The sequence below is a fragment of the Penaeus chinensis genome, chromosome 21, assembly GCF_019202785.1.
Source record: "Penaeus chinensis breed Huanghai No. 1 chromosome 21, ASM1920278v2, whole genome shotgun sequence".
NCBI classification, from domain to species: Eukaryota; Metazoa; Arthropoda; class Malacostraca; order Decapoda; family Penaeidae; genus Penaeus; species Penaeus chinensis.
The window spans coordinates 26,421,225-26,441,224 of record NC_061839.1 but is presented as its reverse complement, the minus strand read 5'-3'; the positions used below and the strand labels follow the sequence as shown (position 1 = coordinate 26,441,224).

The window sequence follows — 20,000 nt, the reverse complement described above, 5'->3', positions numbered from 1 at the left end:
TACGTCTATATTTGTGTGTGTGTTTGTGTGTGTTTATTTGTTTATGGAAAATATGATAAATATAAAGACAGTAAGGAAGACAGTAGCAGTTATGCCTACAGTAATAAAGATAGCGAGGGGGGGCAAAATAATAGTATCCGTTATAACAAAGACGTATCACAGAGCGCAACGTCAACCAAAAGGCGGGCCAGATGAGTCAACCAAATCAACCACGAACCTTTATCTCAAGTCGGCTTCCAAGAGATTTGCTCAAGAACCAAAAATGGCGAGTCGGCCTGGTTGCCATATCTCCATTTTACCTTCGAGAGTAAATAAACACTTGGGTTTGTCTTATTACGTGTCTCCGTCCACCTCCTCTCCCTCCCCTCCCTCTCTGCTCTCCTCTCCCCTTCCCCCTCTCTCCCCTCTCTGTTCTCCTCTCCACCTCTCTCCTCTCTTTCTAATTCTTTTCTCTCTCTCTCTCTCTCACGGTCTCCCTCTTTCCATTTTTTCCTCCTCTTCTCCATGTCCCTCCCTCTTTGATTCTCCTCTCATCTTCATCCTTGTCTTTCGCCTCATTCTCTTTCTCCTTCATTCTTCTTTGTCTTCTTCTCTTTCTCCTCTTTTTTCTTCATCTTCCCTTTCTTTGTTTTCGCCTCCTCCTCCTTCTCCTCCTCCTCCTCCTCCTCCTCCTCCTCCTCCTCCTCCTCCTCCTCCTCCTCCTCCTCCTCCTCCTCCTCCTTCTCCTCCACCACCTGTTGATACGCAAGACATGAAGCTAAATCAATAGTAAGGAAATAAAAATATAACATAAACAAATATAAAACAAATATAAATGAGCGATACACAAAAAAACTAAAAATGACCCAAATAAAGAAAAAAGAAAGGACAACATATAAATCAGAAGGAAAATTGAACGAGATTATAATTCGCAAGGCCATGAATTTATCTCTATATTTATTAGTCATGCTCTCGTCATACTATTTGTTCTTCGATAGTAAATTTGACCGCTGATAGGACGTTGTTTGTCCGTCGGGTTCGTAAATACGTCTTGGTACAGCGGTCTCTTCAGCCGAGGTCTTCAGCACTCGTGGTTCGGGGAACGTCTCCCGATGGCGGTTTTCGAGTTTTTATTTTTCTATATTCTCTTTTTTCTTCTTTCCTTTTTGCGAGAATGCTTTTATGGATTGATTGAAATAGACTTTTATTTAATATGTATGTTGTATATGATTTTATTTTTTTTCGGAACTTTTTTATTTGGGAATTATGCGTCTTAGTTACAAGATTGTTTGATTTTTCTTCAACACATGTGGTTCTGGGATCATTTTTCGCCGCGGACGCCAATTTCTCAAGCTTTCTATATTGAAAATCGATAGAAGTTTTATACATCCATCTATCCATCCATCCATCTATCTCACCGTCCCTATTCCTCCTGTTTTCCCGTTATCTCTGAAATAAACAGCGCTCTTAACCGCGTGACAATCTCATGAGGCCATATAACAAGAGGGCGCTAGTTCCTCATAATCCTTCAGTTAAACAACATACTTTCCTTCGAGATAACCCCCACTTCTCCTTTCTTCTTGTGTCTCTTTTTTACTTATTCTTCTGTTTTTTTTTCCCTCTTCCTTTTGTTGTTGTTTTCATAATTCTTCGGATTTTCTTTTGTATTTTTTTCCGTTATCGTCTTCCTTCCTCTCTCTCTTCTTCATTCGAGCTCTCTTTCTTATCCTCTCATATTTATTCCCTTTTTTAAGTATATCCTACAATCCTTTTATTTTTCTGTTCTTCTCTTTCCCGTCGTCGTCTTTTCCTCCTCCACTTCCTCTTCTTTCCCATTTTTTCTTTCTCTCTTCTACCTCGTCCTTCTCTTCCCATTCTCCCTATTCCCTATATTCTGTTTCTCCCCATTGTTCCTTTCTCTTTCTTTTCTTTCTCTCTTCATCCGTCTCTTCCTTACCTTCCTCCATTTCGCACCTTCCAATTTTCTCTTTCCTCTCTCTCCCCTTTCCTCCCTTCTCTTTCTCCCCCTTCTCTTTCTCTCCTCCTCCGTCTCTTCCTTCCTACGTCTCTTTTCATCACCCCTTCCTCCATTCCCCACCTTCCAATTTTCTCTTTTCTCTCTCCCTTTCCCTACCTTCTCTTACTCTCCTCCTCCGTCTCCTTCTTCTCTTTCTCCTCCATCTCTTTCTCTCCTCCTCCGTCTCTTCCTTCCCAGTCTTTTCATCACCCCTCCCTCCATTTCCCACCTTCCAATTTTCTCTTTTCTCTCTCCCCTTCCCTACCTTCTCTTTCTCCTCCTACTCTTTCTCTCCTCCTCCGTCTCCTTCTTCTCTTTCTCCTCCATCTCTTTCTCTCCTCCTCCGTCTCTTCCTTCCCAGTCTTTTCATCACCCCTCCCTCCATTTCCCACCTTCCAATTTTCTCTTTTCTCTCTCCCCTTCCCTACCTTCTCTTTCTCCTCCTTCTCTTTATCCACCTTCTCTTTCGCTTCCTTCTCTTTCTCCTCCTTCTCTTCACCCCCTTCTCTTTCTCTCCTCCTCCGTCTCTTCCTTCCCAGTCTTTTCATCACCCTCCCTCCATTTCCCACCTTCCAATTTTCTCTTTTCTCTCTCCCCTTCCCTACCTTCTCTTTTTCCTCCTACTCTTTCTCTCCTCCTCCGTCTCCGTCTTCTCTTCCTCCCCCTTCTCTTTCTCTCCTCCTCCGTCTCTTCCTTCCCAGTCTTTTCATCACCCTCCCTCCCTTTCCCACCTTCCCTTCCCCGCCTTCATTTCTCGTTCGTAAACCCGGTTTCTCTCACACTCCTTCAATTTGTTAACCCGGCCTCATAATCCACGATCCGTTACGTTGTTTGTCGGTAAAGAAAAGGGGGGGAGAGGGGGGAGGGGGAGGGGAGGGGTAAGGGGTAGTGAAGGGTGTGGGGTTGGGGTGGGGGGTTATCCTTCGCCCTGTTTGACCTAGTTAACCTGTCGGCGAGACGACCCAGGCGAGGTCAGGTGGTGTTTCCCCCCCCCCCTCCTCCTCCTCCTCTTTGCCTCCCTCTCCCCCTTCCCTCCCTCCCTCTCCCCCTTCTCTCTCGCCTTCCTACCTAACCTTACTTTACCTTACCGCACCCTCCTTACCTCCTTCCCCTCCCCCTCCCTCTCTCCTTCCCCTCCCCCTCTTCCTACGTTTAATTCTCCTTTTTCACTATTCATCTTCTTCTCCTCCGCATTCTCTTCTTCTTCTGTTTCCTTTATGTTTTATTCTTATCTCTTCGTTCTTCTTCTTCCTCCTCCTCCTCTTCCTGCTCCTTCTCCTGCTTATTCTCCTTCTTCTCCTGCTTCTCCTTCTTCTCCTTCTTCTCCTTCTTCTCCTTCTTCTTCTCCTTCTCCTTCTTCTTCTTCTTCTTCTCCGTCTCCTTCTCCTCCTCCTTCTTCTTCCTCTTCTTCTTCTTCCTTTTCCTTCCACTTCCTATTATTCTTCTTTCCACGGTCCGACCTTGTTCCGTGGGATGTGGGGAGGGGAAGGGGGAAGGGGAGGGGAAGGGGGAGGGGAGAGGAAGGGGTTATTGAAGGGAAACAGCCCACTGTAACTGCCCCCCTCCCCTTCCCTCCCCTTCCCCCTCCCCATCCCCCTCCCCCTCCCCCTCCCCGCACACACGGTGAGGACACTGACGCGCGAGTTCCAGTCTTATGGTCCACAAGTATAAAATTGAATACATATTAGAGAGAGTCAAAGTGAAAGCAAGGTTTTGAATAAAGATCGTATATGTTATATATGAAATCAAAGACCAAAAAAAAAAATAAAAAAATAAACGATAAATAATATGAAAACAACCAAAAAAAAAAACCATCGACAACCCTTTTATCACCCGTTTATAAGTCTCATTTTCCAATCCTTACGTAACTTTCCCAGCGTTTAACGTCACGGCAAAACCGCGGCCGCTCATTGGCCAATTCGCTCACCCCCCCTACCCCCCTCTTCCACCGGACGTTCTCATTGGCTGGATGTCGACCGTGGAAAGTAGGTCATAACAGGTGAACAGGAGAGAGAGAGAGAGAGAGAGAGAGAGAGAGAGAGAGAGAGAGAGAGAGAGAGAGAGAGAGAGAGAGAGAGAGAGAGAGAGAGAGAGAGACGAATAGACAGTTTAGATCAGAAATGCCGACAATTAGACAGAGACGAAGACGGAAGCAAAGGCAGAGAAGAGAAACGAGAAAAGAAAAAAAAAAAAGAGAAAATGAGGATATTGACGACAAGAGAAGAAAATAAAACGGGGAGAAAGAGAAAGAGAGTCCGGAGCTCGGCGCGCGCAATCAAGGGTAACTTTTTCCTTGAATTCCATTTCCTCGGCCGCTCCTTGAGGATCCAGATGACTAACAGATACACCAAATGCCGCGCGCTTCCTCCTTTTTAAATATTAGTAGGGCACAACGCGACGAAGGATCTTCCCGCCAATTCGTTGCGCATGGCGAGCGTCATCTGTAATTAATTCCCTCCTTTCCGATTTATCTATTGATCTATTGTTCTATCTCTATATGTCTATCGGTTTTTGTTATATATTTTAACAGTAATTGTATGAACAGTATCTTCTTATCAGTTTATTTCAGGTCAGTTTAGAGCTCAGAGCGATATGCATTCGTTGTCAGGTATAAAATCATTGCTATATAAACCTGACCTTTTCGCACAGATTCGAGGGAAATCTTTCCCACCCTTTTCTACCTGATGTTTTTACGTCATGTTAGGTAAACCGAAAGGGGTTTATTGGTCGATTGTTTACGCGGGTTGTTTACATGTCCCATCCCTTCCCCCCCTCCCCTTGACCCTTCCCTCCCCCCTCCCCCCCTGTTACCTTTATCCCTTCCCTCCCCCTATTACCTCCACCCCCCTCCCACCCCCTTCACCCTTCTACCTGCCTAAAGTCACTTGACTGAGGAGTTGTCACTTCGTCGGTTCCTCAGGTTTATTTGTTAACGGCGGTTATGTTATTTATTTACTTTTCAACCGTCTGAGATATATGTATAATGAAGGGACGTTATAAGGCATAAGTTTTGAGTAATTTTTCTCAAGACTGAATAGGAAATAAAAATGACTTTAGGTTCGTATGGCTTAAGTGGGAAAAAATGTTTTGCCTCCGTTATTCACTTGACCTGGAAACTATACGCCAGATCTCATTTTATTTCATTTTTATTAGATTTGCATTTATCCGATGAATGTAAAAACAGATATCTATATAATTGCAACATTACACATCAATTTGAATTAAATTAGGAACGATAAACTAGATTTTTTTTTTATCTCACTTCTTTACTGGGTACGCCTGTAAATTATTCGCATTCGTAACAAAACAAGAACAGAATGGAATTAACTTTGTCGACCTCGTAAAACTCTTCCTGAAGCTCGAGAGAATTTTTGCATTATATTTACGAAGCCTGAATTCTTAAACCCAGAGATCACGGCCTTAAAAAAAAGGGGGGGGGGAGAAGAAGTAGAAAAATATGAAGGCAGAATAAACGAAAACCAGAATGAAGGCATAATAAACGTAAACCAGAAAAGTGTAAAAATCGCAAAATACGCACACACATACACACACGCACATACATATATATATATGCATATATAATCTTAAATGTTAGGTACCTGTTCCTTCAACCTCCCTTCCCCCCCTCCCCCCTCCCCTTTTTCTGGTATCGGAAAATGCCATTCCAACCGAAAGCTTCATAACAGGTGGATTATTTACCCGATCCGAAACTAGGTCAGGCAAACGCGAGGAGGAGAAGAAGGAGGATGGAAAGGGGGGAGGGGGGAGAGGAGAACGGGGTAGGAAAAAGGAGGGTAACTGGGGGGGGAGCGCGATAGAAAGGTAGGTTAAGGTAGGTGAGGGGGGGGGAGGGAGATAGCTGTTACTAGCCTATGGTAAAAGGAGGAAAGGGGGGGGGGAAGAAAGGGGGGAAGGAGGAGAGGGAGGAGGAAAGAAGTAGGGGGGGAGGGGGTGAAAGCCATCCAGTGAGAAAGAGGAGCGAGGAGGAGGGGGAGGAGGGGGGGTAGGTACGCAAAAGGGGTTATGGGAATTGTTAAAGAGGGGGGGAAGGGGTGAGGGGGGTGGGAAAGGGATAACGGGGGGGGGAGGGGGGGAGGAGACGTAGTTACAACAGGTGAGGTAACTGGCGGGGACAGTTAGTCTTCCTGGTGAGTGTGTCGAGGAAAGTTCTCTCGCCTTTACTAGAGGAAAAGGGAAAAAAAATCATTGGAATTTGGATACTGTGCTTTCGTGCTTTTGAAAAGAAGGAAAAGTGTTCAAGGATTTTAGTGCAAATTTCCTTTCTTAAGTGTCTTCTTTGAAATCGTATTTGTGAACTTTGTGAATTTTTTTCGATTTTCGCATTTTGGAAACGATGGAGTGACATAGTTCTGACACTTTATATGTTTGAATGCGGTAAGTTATTTTCATTTTGAGTTTTGTTTATTACTGATTTTAATTCGATTTAGAAGAATAATGTACTTGGTTTGAAAATATTTTTACGAATTTAATTAGAAAAAGAAAATGTACCTGTTTTGAAAATATTTTTGAGAATGGTTTTAGAAAATAAACTGTACTTGGTTGGAAAATATTTAAATTTAAAAAAAAAGAATTTGTCTCTAATTAATGGGAATCGTAGAAAAAATATATATGATATAGATTCCATTTATAATCAATTTATGGTTACGTGTCTCAAGATATTTTCAGTTTGTTGAAAGTTTTACGAAATTCTGAAAGTTTCAAGTTATGACTCTGAAATTTCCGAGCGAATCAGGATTAAATATTATCAGTGAAAATCAGTATATATCGTACGATATTCCCAAGTTAAGTTTTTTTTTTTTTTCTAAGTAAATTTATTTTTGATAAAAGTGTGATACTGTATTTAAAGCAAGTTTAACGATTTTCGCGAAATCTTGAGTTTTACAGAACAATGATTTGGACATTAATTGTAGCGAGCGTTCTCTCTCTCTCTCTCTCTCTCTCTCTCTCTCTCTCTCTCTCTCTCTCTCTCTCTCTCTCTCTCTCTCTCTCTCTCTCTCTCTCTCTCTCTCTCTCTCTCTTTCTTTCTCTTTCTCTCTCTTTCTCTCTCTCTCTCTGCACTACACATACACATTCATACGTATATACACACATACGTACGTGCCTACATACAAATACATATTTAAATATCTACACTTATACATACAAACTTACAAATATATATGTATATACCCCGATAGATAGATAGCTGTGTATACCCCTTCCCTCCCCCCCACCCCCCGACCCCCCCGCCGCCGTCGATCGCTCGGTTCAGCAGCATTTCGAGTCAGAGCCGGAAGTCAGTCTGTTTCGCAAACGGACGCTGTGACACCAAGGGGCTTCTCTCGCGGTGTTTTATATTTTCTCATTTATCGCTCATTTCTTGGGTGTGTGTGTCCTGTTCGTTTGTGTTGGGTGTGGTGGTGGTGGTGTTTCGTTATTTTTTTATTTATCTTTCGTTTTGTGATATTCGTTTGTTTTCTTTGTTTTTTTTTTATTTTTTGTTCTTTGTCGGGGTCTTGTTTTATTTCGTTCTCTTTATTTTTTCTTTATACTGATTCGTTGTTCTCCTTTCTTCCCTTATCCCCTCTTTTCCCCTCCACTTCGTCCATCCTCTTCCTCCTCCTTTTCCTCCTTATTCCTCCTTTTCCTCCTCCTCCTCCCTCCTTTTCCTCCTCCCTCCTCCTTTTCCTCCTCCCTCCTCCTTTCCCTCCTCCCTCCTCCTTTTCCTCCTCCCTCCTCCTTTTCCTCCTCCCTCCTCCTTTTCCTCCTTATTCCTCCTTTTCCTCCTCCCTCCTCCTTTCCCTCCTCCCTCCTCCTTTTCCTCCTCCCTCCTCCTTTTCCTCCTCCCTCCTCCTTTCCCTCCTCCCTCCTCCTTTTTCCTCCTCCCTCCTCCTTTTCCTCCTCCCTCCTCCTTTCCCTCCTCCCTCCTCCTTTTCCTCCTCCCTCCTCCTTTTCCTCCTCCCTCCTCCTTTTTCCTCCTCCCTCCTCCTTTTTCCTCCTCCCTCCTCCTGTTCGCCGCGTTTACCGTTCGTTCGGATTCTCGTGAAAAAAAAAGAAATATTCAATAGGCAGCCGATTATGTCGACAGATGATTTTCAAAGAAATGCAGTCGAGATGGAAATAGAAAATCGCTGAGTCATAAACGTGTTCGTGTTAAAACTGCGGTCTGCTCACGTCGCAGTGTCATTTGTAACGATTGTTTCTGGTGTTACAGTTTCGTATTTTCATTTATTGCCATTGATATGATTCGTCAGAGCTAAGGTTTGTTTGTTTATAATAATTTATTTTACTTCCTGGGAACGCAGCGTGGGGGCCTCTCCCGGGGAGGTTAAAACTCTACGGGATTCGCTCGCCCGCTTTCGATCGAACCCGGAGTATTGTGGTTTTAAGGATATATCGCTCAAGTATAATTTTCCTTTTCTAAGAAATGTTATACCTCCTTCGTGTTATACGCTCCAGTGCACACAAGATTTTATGCGAAATGCTCGTTAAAGTCTTTTAAAAAAAGTATGGATATGATAAGCCTTTTTGGTGTTAGAGTGAGGTAATATTTAATAGATTTAGTAATACACGGTAAAGGTTAAAGGTTACGATATGTTAAAACACGAAAAGGAAGAATAACGGAGGGAGGAGAGGATAAGAAGAGGGAAAAGGCAAAGCGAGAGAGAGAGAGAGAGAGAGAGAGAGAGAGAGAGAGAGAGAGAGAGAGAGAGAGAGAGAGAGAGAGAGAGAGAGAGAGAGAGAGAGAGAGAGAGAAAGAGAGAGAAGGAGAGAACACGGATACGAAAGGTGAAGAAGAGAAGGAAAGTGTGAGAGATAGGAACCAGGATGGAGAGGGCAGAGCAGGGGGGAAGGAAGGGAAGATAGAAGCAGCGAGGGAGGGAGGAAGGAGGGCGAAAGGGAGGGAGGAAGGAGGGCGAGAGAGAGGGAGGGAGGAAGGAGAGCGAGAGAGAGGGAGGGAGGAGGGAGGGCGAGAGAGAGGGAGGGAGGGAGGAAGGAGGGCGAGGGGGAGGGGAAAGGGTAGGAGGGCGGGAGGGAGGGAGGAAGGAGGGCGGGAGGGAGGGTTATATTAGGCCACGTGACCCTGGCCGACCTTTGCTGCCAGTGTCCGCCACAGTCAGCGTCTGAGAGCAGGTTTAGGGCTGGCCACGGAGCTCGGTTTCCCTTGTTTTTGTCCTGCTTGTTGCTTTTTGTTTTTGTGGGCGTGGGCGGCTCTTGCGCCTATGCTAACTTCTTGTTTATTTTTTTTAAAGCTTCCTTTCTCTTGTTTTGGGTATTTACATCATCTCTTTCTCTCTCTCTCCCTTTTATTTACTCTCTTCACCCTGTCCCACCCTTTTTCCTCTCTCTTGCGCCCGCGAATCTCTCTCTCTCTCTCTCTCTCTCTCTCTCTCTCTCTCTCTCTCTCTCTCTCTCTCTGTCTCTCTCTCTCTCTCTCTCTCTCTCTCTCTCTCTCTCTCTCTCTCTCTCTCTCTCTCTCTCTCTCTCTCTCTCTCTCTCTCTCCCTCCCTCCCTCCCTCCCTCCCTCTCTCTCTCCCTCTCCCGCTAAACTCCCTTCTCTTTCTCCCTCGCGTTCTCTCTCCCTCCCTCTCTATCCAATCCACCTCCATGCAGGCGACCCTCCCACACACATACACACACAACATATGTAGTTTTTAATTGGTCCTCCACCTCATGCGTTGACGCCTTCTGCCTGCATGGCCGGTCGGGGGGGGGGGGGAGAAGGAGGAGAGGGGAGAGGGGGGGTAAAGGGTTGCCAGTTTGCCCTCTGCGAGTTATCTTTTTTTATTGATTTTTTTTTTCTTACGGCTGTTTTGTTTTCTCGCTCGGGTCAAAATGCGTTTTATTTTTGGCCTGTTCTGTGGTGCAAGGGACTTTCTCGCCCGTGTTCAAGTTTTCCCGAATTCTTATGAGCAGCAGAACCTGTTGCATTATCCTTAAGATCACGTTATGAAAAAAATGTTGACCCATAGAGGTTAACGTCTTTATAAATAGATGGATAGATGGGTGGAGGGATAGACAGACAGATAGATAGATAGGTAGATAGTTGTGTGTGTTAGTGCGTTATATATGTGTGCGTGTGTCTCTCTCTATATATATATGTTTATATATATATATATATATATATATATATATATATATATGTATATGTATGTTTACATACATATACATACTTATATACATACATACATACTTACAGATATATAAGCATATATACATACCAACATACATAGATACATACATACATACATACATACATACATACATACATACATACATACATACATACATACATACATACATACATACATACATATATACATACATACATGCATACATACATACATACATACATACATACATATACACACACACACACACACACACACGCACACACACACACACACATGCACACACGCACACACACGCACACACACGCACACACACGCACGCGCGCACACAGCCGCCTCCTCCGGTCCAGCGAGACCCATTTTCCGGCGAGCGAGGTAAATCGCCTAATCCGGCGTCCGCGTGTGTTTTGTCGCCATTTTAAACGCTTTTATTGGAAAGGGATTTTTGAGGCGTTATATCCTCTCTCCCTCCGTTTTATTGTTGTCCCTCTCACCTCCTCTTTTATCCTTTCCATTTTTGTAGCCTCCGCGTCCGGTCGGATATGTTTGTTTGTTCGTTTGTCTGTCACGTCCTATTTTTGTAGTTATATTTCGCTATATCGTTATTGTCATCGGCATTATCTTCATCATTATTATCATTGCTGTTTTGGTTCATTGTTATCATTATATTTACGTTCACTATTATCATATTAGGCAATACATATGTAGCATGTCTTATTTTTAAAAAACACATTATTATCTGTATCAAGAAACAGATCATGGAGTAGATTAATATTCACAAAGGAGAAAGAAGAAAAACGGCATAATCACATACCAGAAAAAAGAAAGAAAGAGAGAGAGAAAGAAGGGGAAAAATGGCATAATATTCCACTTTTATCACAGAACAAAATGGCGGCCTTTCCACATCACAGCTGCGCGCCAAATTCGTAATCGGTTACACAAACAGTCCATTCTTATCCCTCTGATACAATATAAGAGAGGAGGATTGGTCAGTCCGTAAATAAAAACCAGGAAGAAGAAAAGAAAGAGAGGTCACGGAGAGACAGAGACAAGAGAGAGAGGGAGAGGTCAGCTGTTATGACCTGCTGGGCGCCGTGTCAGTTAGTCAATCAAGGTTATTTTTTGTCTTATTTTAGCCCTTTTTTTAGGCAGTGTTGTGTCTGTTTCCTGTTAGCGGTTGCGGGTGAACACAAGAGCTGTTGATGAATGTATTAGATGACCGGGATAAGTTCATTAATAAGAAGTAGCGAAAGAAAATTAAACACGCGGGTAGATTTTGAAATCCATTCGTTTACCACACAAGCGGCCATTTACGTTAAACGTGAATCTAAATCACTTCAGATATAAGATTCACCTAAATCAATTTGAAGAAAACTCAACACTCAACTATAATATCCATTAATAAAAACGCACATTCATGTCCATAAAACGATAAGAATATAAAATGAAAACGATAACCAATTGGCCGTTATGGGTCTGGCCGCGGTCACGTGTTCCCACAATAGAGGGAGGGAAAAAAGTTATTTTGGCTGTGTAAAGACTCGTGCCATGTTATGTCCTTGTTATTGTTGTCGCTGAGGGCTCACGGCCGCACCTGGCGAGTAAATAATAACATCCCGTAAGCAAAGAAATGGTCTTTTGAGATAGCGACCGTATTAGTGTTTGAAGATTTTTTCGCGCGCTTTTTTCTTGTGGGATTAATGATCCGCCATCTTTATTGTGGCTGTATACCATTACTGCTTTTATTATAAATGTTATTATTATTATTAATATTATTATTATTACTATTATCATCATTATTGTTGTTGTTGTTACTATGAATATCATCATCAACATTACTATACTGTGTTGAGTAGTGAATACATGTACATAAAAATAAGCGATAGTTTATTTGCTCTTGATGTTTCAAAGGACTGAAGATACATCAGTTTTGTTAAATTATTCTTATTTTGATGTTTATCATTAGTACTGGTACTATTGCAGTTATTATCCTTAAGAAATTATTAATTCCTGTTTTGAGACTGGGATATGCGGACATGTTTACGAAAGGGAATGGTAGTTTATTGTCTTTATATGTTTTACTATTATCATAGGCTTGTATGAAGGATTTTATATTTTTATTAATAAGTTACCCTATCTTCCTTTAGTGTAATTCCTTTTCATGTTCAATCTTTGCCCACCTTGGGACGCAGACTAACGGCCGCCCTCTGTTTCAGGAGAGTGGGGTCGCCCATCCCGCCGCCCGCCCCATGCTTCAACAGCCGCCCTTCCTGGACCCCTTCTCCGCCCACGCGCAAGCCATGTCCGCCGAGTGCGAGAGCGCGCCCCCGCAGTCCCTCACGGGCGCCGCCAAGCCCCTGGTGGGCGCTCCCGCCATCTCCACGTCCGCCTCGCCCCCGGACCGCCACGGCGCGGCGGGAATCAGCTACGAGGGCCGCGTGTCCGTCATCCCGCCGCTGGCTGGCTACGAGGCCACCATGCGAGCCGCCATGGAGCTCGACCGCGCCCACGCCCACGCCCGCGAGCAGCAGCAGATGAGCATGGAAGCCGCCGCCGTCGCCGCCCGCATGCAGAGTGAGCGCGGCCACTACGACCCCCTTCAGATGCAGCAGGAGTTGCGGCGCCTGTACGAGCAGCGCGCCCGTCTGCAGGAGGCCTCGCACTTGTACGCCGCGCAGCGCGAGGAGCACGCGCAGCAGGCCTACGCACAGCACGACGCCCTCACGCCCAAGGAGGAGCCCATGAGCGTCGCCCACGAGGAGGACGAGCAGGACGTAGACATGAGCGACGCCCGCGCCCCCTCCCCCCAGCAGCCGATCTCCGAGGCGGAGCAGCACCTGGAGGTGGTGGTCAAGGAAGAGCCGGCGGCGGAGGGACAGCCGGCGGGGAGCGACGGGGAGTCGCGCCCCTTCGAGGCCGACTCCGTCCTGCGGTTCGCGCGGCCCGACCACCACGCCGAGCCGACGCGCTCGCCGATCGACAAGGCCGGCGAGTCGCCCGACCTGCCCACCGACTCGGCCCGCACGCAAGCGCACGCGGCCGAGGAGCAGAACGACTCGTTCCGCGGCTACGAGTCGGCGTTCCGCCACGGCGACGACGCGCTGTCCCCGTACGGCGAGAGCTACCAGGGCAGCGACGAGCGCATGCCGTCCAGCGTGGAGCCCGACGTGCACGACGACTCCATGGACTCGTCCTCCCTCCACGACGGAGGCGACATGAACCCGCTGTCCCGCCTGCAGCACGCGCTCGAGCTGTCGGGCGTGATGGGCAAGGAGGGCGAGGGCGACAAGCAGGTGTTCCAGTGCCACCTGTGCTCGTACTCGGGGGCGTCGCGCTTCCACTTCGACGCGCACCTCAACACGCACTACGACCACAAGTGCGCCAAGTGCGAGTTCACGGCGCGAACGGAGCCCAAGCTGCGCGAGCACATGCAGGACGAGCACGGCCTCAGCCCCGACTCCAACGAGGACCTCGAGGGCATCCGCGTGCCCCGCGTCAACGCGCAGGGCAAGGTCAAGACCTTCAAGTGCAAGCAGTGCGAGTACGTGGCCATCACCAAGGGCGACTTCTGGGAGCACGCCCGCACGCACATCAAGAGCGAGAAGCTGCTCACGTGCCCCAAGTGCCCCTTCGTCACGGAATACAAGCACCACCTCGAGTACCACCTCAGGAACCACTTCGGCTCGAAGCCCTTCAAGTGCAACAAGTGCAACTACTCGTGCGTCAACAAGTCCATGCTCAACTCGCACATGAAGTCGCACAGCAACATCTACCAGTACCGCTGCGCCGACTGCACGTACGCCACCAAGTACTGCCACTCCCTGAAGCTGCACCTGCGCAAGTACGGCCACAACCCCGCCATGGTGCTCAACCCCGACGGCTCGCCCAACCCCATCCCCATCATCGACGTGTACGGCACGCGCCGCGGCCCCAAGCTCAAGAAGGACGAGAACGGCATGCCCATCCTGCCGCCGCACTACCAGATCCAAGCGCAGCTGCTCAAGGCGCAGATGCAGGCCAGCGCCACGCTCCCGCAGCCCCCGCCCACGCCCACGTCGCCTCGCGAGGGCTCCAAGCCGCCGCAGGGCCGCACGCCCGCCGCCATGCCGCAGACGCCGCGCGCGCCGCCGCCGCACTCGCCCTTCTCCTACCCGTACCCCAGCATGATCCCCAACTTCCAAAGCTCGTCGCCCATCCTGTCGCGCGCCCTCGAGAAGTCGCCCGAGGAGGCCCCGAAGACGCTGGAGGGGCGCGAGCAGCTGCGCGAGCTCCTCCTGGAGCGCGAGCGCCTCACGCAGAAGAACCCGCTGTCGCCAGGCGGCGTCTTCAAGTGCCCGCAGTGCGAGTTCAGCACGGACCTGCGCGAGGTGTTCTCGCAGCACGTGCTGCTTCACGCAGCCGCCGACCGCCGCGACGACGCCGACGACGGCCCGCACTCGCCCAAGCCCTTGGAGCGCTCGCTGTCGCCCGAGCGCCGCCCTGTGTCGCCGCGCGCGCCAGTCTTCCACCCACACCACGCGCTGCAGCCGCCCACCAGCGACCCGGGCGCGCCGTACTCGCCCCTGGCCGCCGCCCACAACCTGAAGGAGTACCTGGCCCGCGCCATGAACCCGTTCCTGTACCAGCAGATGATGAGCGGCCAGATTCACCCGGCGCTGGGCCTGCAGCAGCACCTGCAGCGCTTCGCCCACCCCGCGCTGCACGGGCCGCGCCTCACGCCCGCCGACGACGACCACGGCCCCGCCCACGAGCCGCCCCAAGGCTCCCCGCACGAGCCGCACGCCCACCCGCAGGCGCACTCGCCCAACGACGACGGCGTGCTGGACCTGAGCAAGGAGCAGACGCCGCCGCAGCAGGGCTCCGACCTGCGGAAGGTGCCGTCGTCCGAGCCGCGCTCCGAGTCGCAGGCGTCGCTGTCGCCGCACCACTCGTCGCCGCAGTCGTCGTCGCCGCCGCGCTCCGAGACGTCCACGCCGCCCTCCAAGAGCCGGCGGAAGGGCCGCGCCTTCAAGCTGGAGCGCATCGCCATGCGGCTGAGCGAGAGCGCCGAGGGCGAGAGCAGCGGCCACGACGAGGACTCGCGCCGCGACGACGAGGAGCCGCCGCGCCGCCCGACGGAGGCCTCCCTGCCGCCGCTGGTGCCGCTGGAGCCGCTGCAGGACGACGACGCCCACCACGCCCACGCCCGGGAGATGCAGGAGGAGCCACAGCAGCCGCGCACGGAGCAGTGGAGGGGCGCCCACCAGTGCCAGTTCTGCGACATGGCCTTCAAGGACGTGGTCATGTACACCATGCACATGGGCTACCACGGCTACCGCAACCCCTTCACGTGCAACATGTGCGGCCACCAGGCGGCCGACAAGGTGGCCTTCTTCCTGCACATCGCCCGCTCCTCGCACTCGTAAGGGGCGCGTCCTGCGATCTCCCAGGAGGGAGAGAGAATCAAGGCGAAAACGAAGAAAGAACACGAAGGAGAGGCTTTTCCGTTCCTTCAGACTTGGCGTCGTTCTTCAAAGTCACTCCCACGGGTTCGGCGTTGTGACTCCCATGATCTCACCGAGTTCGACTTCATGATGATCTCACCAGCTGGCGCCCAGAGACGCTTCCGGAGGCGCCGCAGAAGGAGGAGGAGGAGGAGGTGCTCTCCCAGCCCGCCCGCTCTCGCCGCCCACGACGCCAGCTGGTCCTCGACGATGGCCCCCAAAGAGTGCCAAGTTGGCCCTCTGAACTCGCCCCCAGTTTCCTTGTTTCGGGTGCTTCGTAGACTAATGGCAGCGGTTCCGTTGAACCGCGTTATGTGAACATAGGCTCTAGTCAGCTATAGGACATGTATTGTATATATAGAAGAGTTTATTCACTATAAAAATCCATATTTCGTATAAGGAAGTTTAGTTCAAATATCAAAACATTCTCTGCTGCATGAGAGTTTCCATGTGTTTCGCTCTTTGTTTTTGAAAGCTTTTAAACGGCAATAGTTTAATTTTCTTTAGACTATGATTTCATGGTTCAAACGATATTTTTTTGAGATACTGATGATGTTGAGTGTGCAGCTTCATTTGAACTTTTTATTTTCTATTTTTGCACAGTATTAGTTTGGATGTATGCGGGTATTAGTTGATAGAAGTCCAATAGAAAGCTGCACATCGTTTTCTTTCTCTTTATTATTCCATGAAATACAAAATGATAATTCCACTTTCATTTCATTCCTCTCTGCATAGGACGTATGTGGAGACGATATTTATAATAAGAATCCTCTTCTTTTTCTCAAAGAAGATGAAATGTATCTATAAAAAAAGAGTTGTGAGTTGTAGAAAAAAATCACTGCCTGTCAGTTTTAGGATTTTATTTTTAGCTAGACATCGTGGTACGTAGACTTTCATGATTAAGTGTTGTTTACCGCGACAGTCCTGCTTACGAAAAAGAGAAAAGGGTTTTAAATGATGTATTATATTCCTTGCTATGTTGTGGTCGACAGAAGAGAGAAAAAAATCTCAAACAGTATGATGAAAATGATCATAATCTATAATTATGATTATTATATTTTGTAAAATTTAATTGTTCTTGTTCTCTCGGACGAACAACAACTTGGGGCTGCTATTTTTTGGAGAACTGTTTTTATTTTTATTTAATAGATGTATATGTGCATACTCTCGTACTAAGTAAGAGATACTAAGTATAAAGAGTATTGTCTCCTTTCTATAGGAGATTTTCCTTTGACATGACATGAAACAGGATGGCGATGATAATATTAATAACAATGAATAAATACATTGATTAATATGTGTTTAACGGAGATATTGTTCCTCTTAAAGCAACTTTGTACTCAGGGATAAGTTGAGTGAGAACCTTGAAATAGGGAACTCAAGAAAACATATCGTGTGGATGAAGAATGATTTGCATAGGTGGAGTCTGGTGAAAGTCAAGTGGAGAAAGGTGGAAGGCGCTGATATAACTCTTTTCTGTGTATTCAAAATTCTGATATTTAGTTTTTCTCTCTCAAGAACTCTCGTTTTAGCGGTCAATATTTTAATTAAGGGAAAGTAAACCAGAAATGATATTTCTCCTAAAGTTATTCTCTCAAAAAAAAAGAAAAAAAAAAAAGAACTATACAAGTGTCTATAGAAAAACAAAAACAAAGATAAGAGAGAGAAAGCCAAAGGGAATGTGAGAGACAAAAAAGCAAGAGAAGAGAAAAATAAACAAACGAAAACAAGAGAAAATAAATACCAGCTTCAACCACCAACCTCGGTACCAGTTAACTCAGACGCGCTTGTGTAAGATTAAAAAAAAAAAAAAAAATACCACCGTAATAATTATTCTTTATATTTTTTTCCTGTAAAATATGAAATAACTATTATAAATATTAAAAAAAAGGCCTATGTGCATTTTCTTCCTTGTATGTGGGGTTTTCGCCTTGTCCTTTGTCCATTTTTCTGCTCTTTAGTGTATGGCAGTTAATGACCTTTTTAGTGCAGGAAATTGTTCTTGCAAATATATATATATATATATATATATATATATATATATATATATATATTTATGTATGTATGTATTTATGTTTGTAAATGTAAATCTATTTTTTTCTTGGGTTTACTAGTGCAGGTAAATGTAAAGAAACATATTTCTCTCCCCGTTTCCTCACTCAATGTACCTGTAACAGTCGACCTCCAGCGGCGCCTGCTAGCGTTTCCAGAATCAGTGAAAATGTCATTAACTGCACTATTACTGTACTTCCGTTGCACAGATTGTTCCAGAAGGGATGCAGTGGCTTTGTGTGTCTTTTTGTTTACTTTATGTCTGTGGTTATGTAGGGAATTGCCTTGTGTTCAGGTGCAACATGTCATATCAAATAATGATAATAATAAAAAAAATCAATCACTGTTTAAAAAAAAATGTGTTGTTTGGTGTATCCTTTTCGATTTCGTTGTTATTGTCTTGTTATTGTATCCTGTTCTGTTTCCTTTTTTATTCCTTTTTCACTTTTTTTCTGTTCTGTTTCCTTTTTATTCAGTTTTCTCTTTCTTTTCCCTTTTCAACTTTTTTCTGTTGTTTCCTATTTATTCAGTTTTCCCTTTTTTTTTTCTTTCTTTTTTTTCTCGCTTTCTCTTTGTTCTGTTCATCCTCTCCTTCTCGTTTTCCCTCTCTTTGCCCGCCTCTTTGTCATCTTTCTCTTTCTCTTTGTTTGCTTCTTCAATTTGAATCCTAGTGATCAGTCTTTTATATATATATATATATATATATATATATATATATATATATATATATATATATATACACAGAAAAATATTCTAATTAAAAAAGAATGTCTTTGAAACAGAAACAGAATTAAACGATGATAAGGAAGAGACTAAAGGTGATAATAATAGTAATGATACTGACAAAGATTATGAAGATGGATATGAATCATACAAAAAATATAAATGATAACATGATGATAACAATTCTTATATTGCTAAAAAAAAAAAAAAAAAAGCCTTTGAAATGTATTAATTCCTAAGAAATCCTTCACTTAGGATTCATTGATAGAAAACTAAAGGTAATAATTAAAGTGATAAGGAAAAGTGTGAAGAAAACAAACAGAAGTCAAATAAATGTGAAAGAAAGAAGAGACACGAAGTTAATTAAAATGAGACGAAAGAAAGGAAGATCAGTATTAGAAACAAAATTAAACCGAACGCAGCCTTAAATTAATAAAAAAATATCATAATTGACATAAAAGGACCAACAATATAAACCTGAACTTTTTCCAGAATTTCACAAAGAGCATTTCATTAAATCAAAGAGCAAATGGAATTCCATTTCAAAGATTACAAAAAATACAATAATCTAACATCAGCTTATACACACATACATGGATACATTGTGATATACATATACAGAGTGTGTGTGTGTGTGTGTGTGTGTGTGTGTGTGTGTGTGTGTGTGTGTGTGTGTGTGTGTGTGTGTGTGTGTGTGTGTGTGTCGGAGGCCACCATCAGTCGATGTCGACTATGCCACTACTGTGTCTATCCATTCCTGTATGGACAGAGTCAATGCCTGGGCGAAATCATGTGAGGATCATCCTTCCTCTGTCCACGCACCTGATGGATCCAAAGGAACGACATAAACCGATACGGTTTGGCACCGGCGGCGTCGCAGGAATTCAAGAACAAGGTCACAAGCGACAAATAACTGCCTTAAGGATTCTGGCTCCGGATTTTCCCTTGGGGTTGACTCCCGAAGGCATTTTCATTTTACAGATTGTGCGCATGTGTGTGCATTCATGCACACGCACATCGCCCGCGCACGGGCGTGAGCACATGCCCGGATTTGATAAAGTTGGGCTAATCTTACTTAGATACGATAATGGTGCCCGACTGCTGCCTTGTAGTTCAGTCCGTACATGGTAAAAGGCTATGGGAGTGCACCCTATACAAAACAATACACTGCGTTGTGGTATCTATAAGATGAAAAGGCTTCGGGAGTCAACCCTGAGGAAAAGTCCGGAGCCGGAGTCCCCGAGGCCGTTCGGTGTCGCTTGCGACCTCGTTCTGGCAACTCCTGCGACGCCGCTGGTGCCAAACTGTATCGGTCTTTGCCGTCCCATTGGATCCATCAGCTGCGTGGAGAGAGGGAGCCTGCTGCAGGGGCAACAGTTTGCTCCTCACATTCTTTCGCCCAGGCATTGACTCTACCTATACGGGAATAGGTAGGGACAGTAATGCAAAAGTTGACATCGCCTGATGGTGGCCTTCTGTGTCTTTATATATATGTGTGTGTGTGTATATATATATATATATATATATATATATATATATAGATTTATATATATATAATATTACATATGTGTGTGTGTGTGTGTGTGTGTGTGTGTGTGTATGTGTGTACATCTG

At 46.0% G+C, this 20,000-nt stretch overlaps 1 protein-coding gene across 1 annotated transcript in view; it reads left to right on the top strand.

Moving 5' to 3' along the window:
* LOC125036456 overlaps window positions 1-18,053 on the top strand; it is a 21,797-nt gene extending 3,744 nt beyond the window's left edge. Inside the window, exons 2-3 of the mRNA XM_047629050.1 lie at window positions 183-307; window positions 12,276-18,053. Coding sequence (XP_047485006.1) covers window positions 183-307; window positions 12,276-15,533 — 3,383 coding nt within the window. The 3' untranslated portion in view covers window positions 15,534-18,053. The remainder of the gene's footprint in view (window positions 1-182; window positions 308-12,275) is intronic.
* Window positions 18,054-20,000: the final 1,947 nt, after the last annotated feature.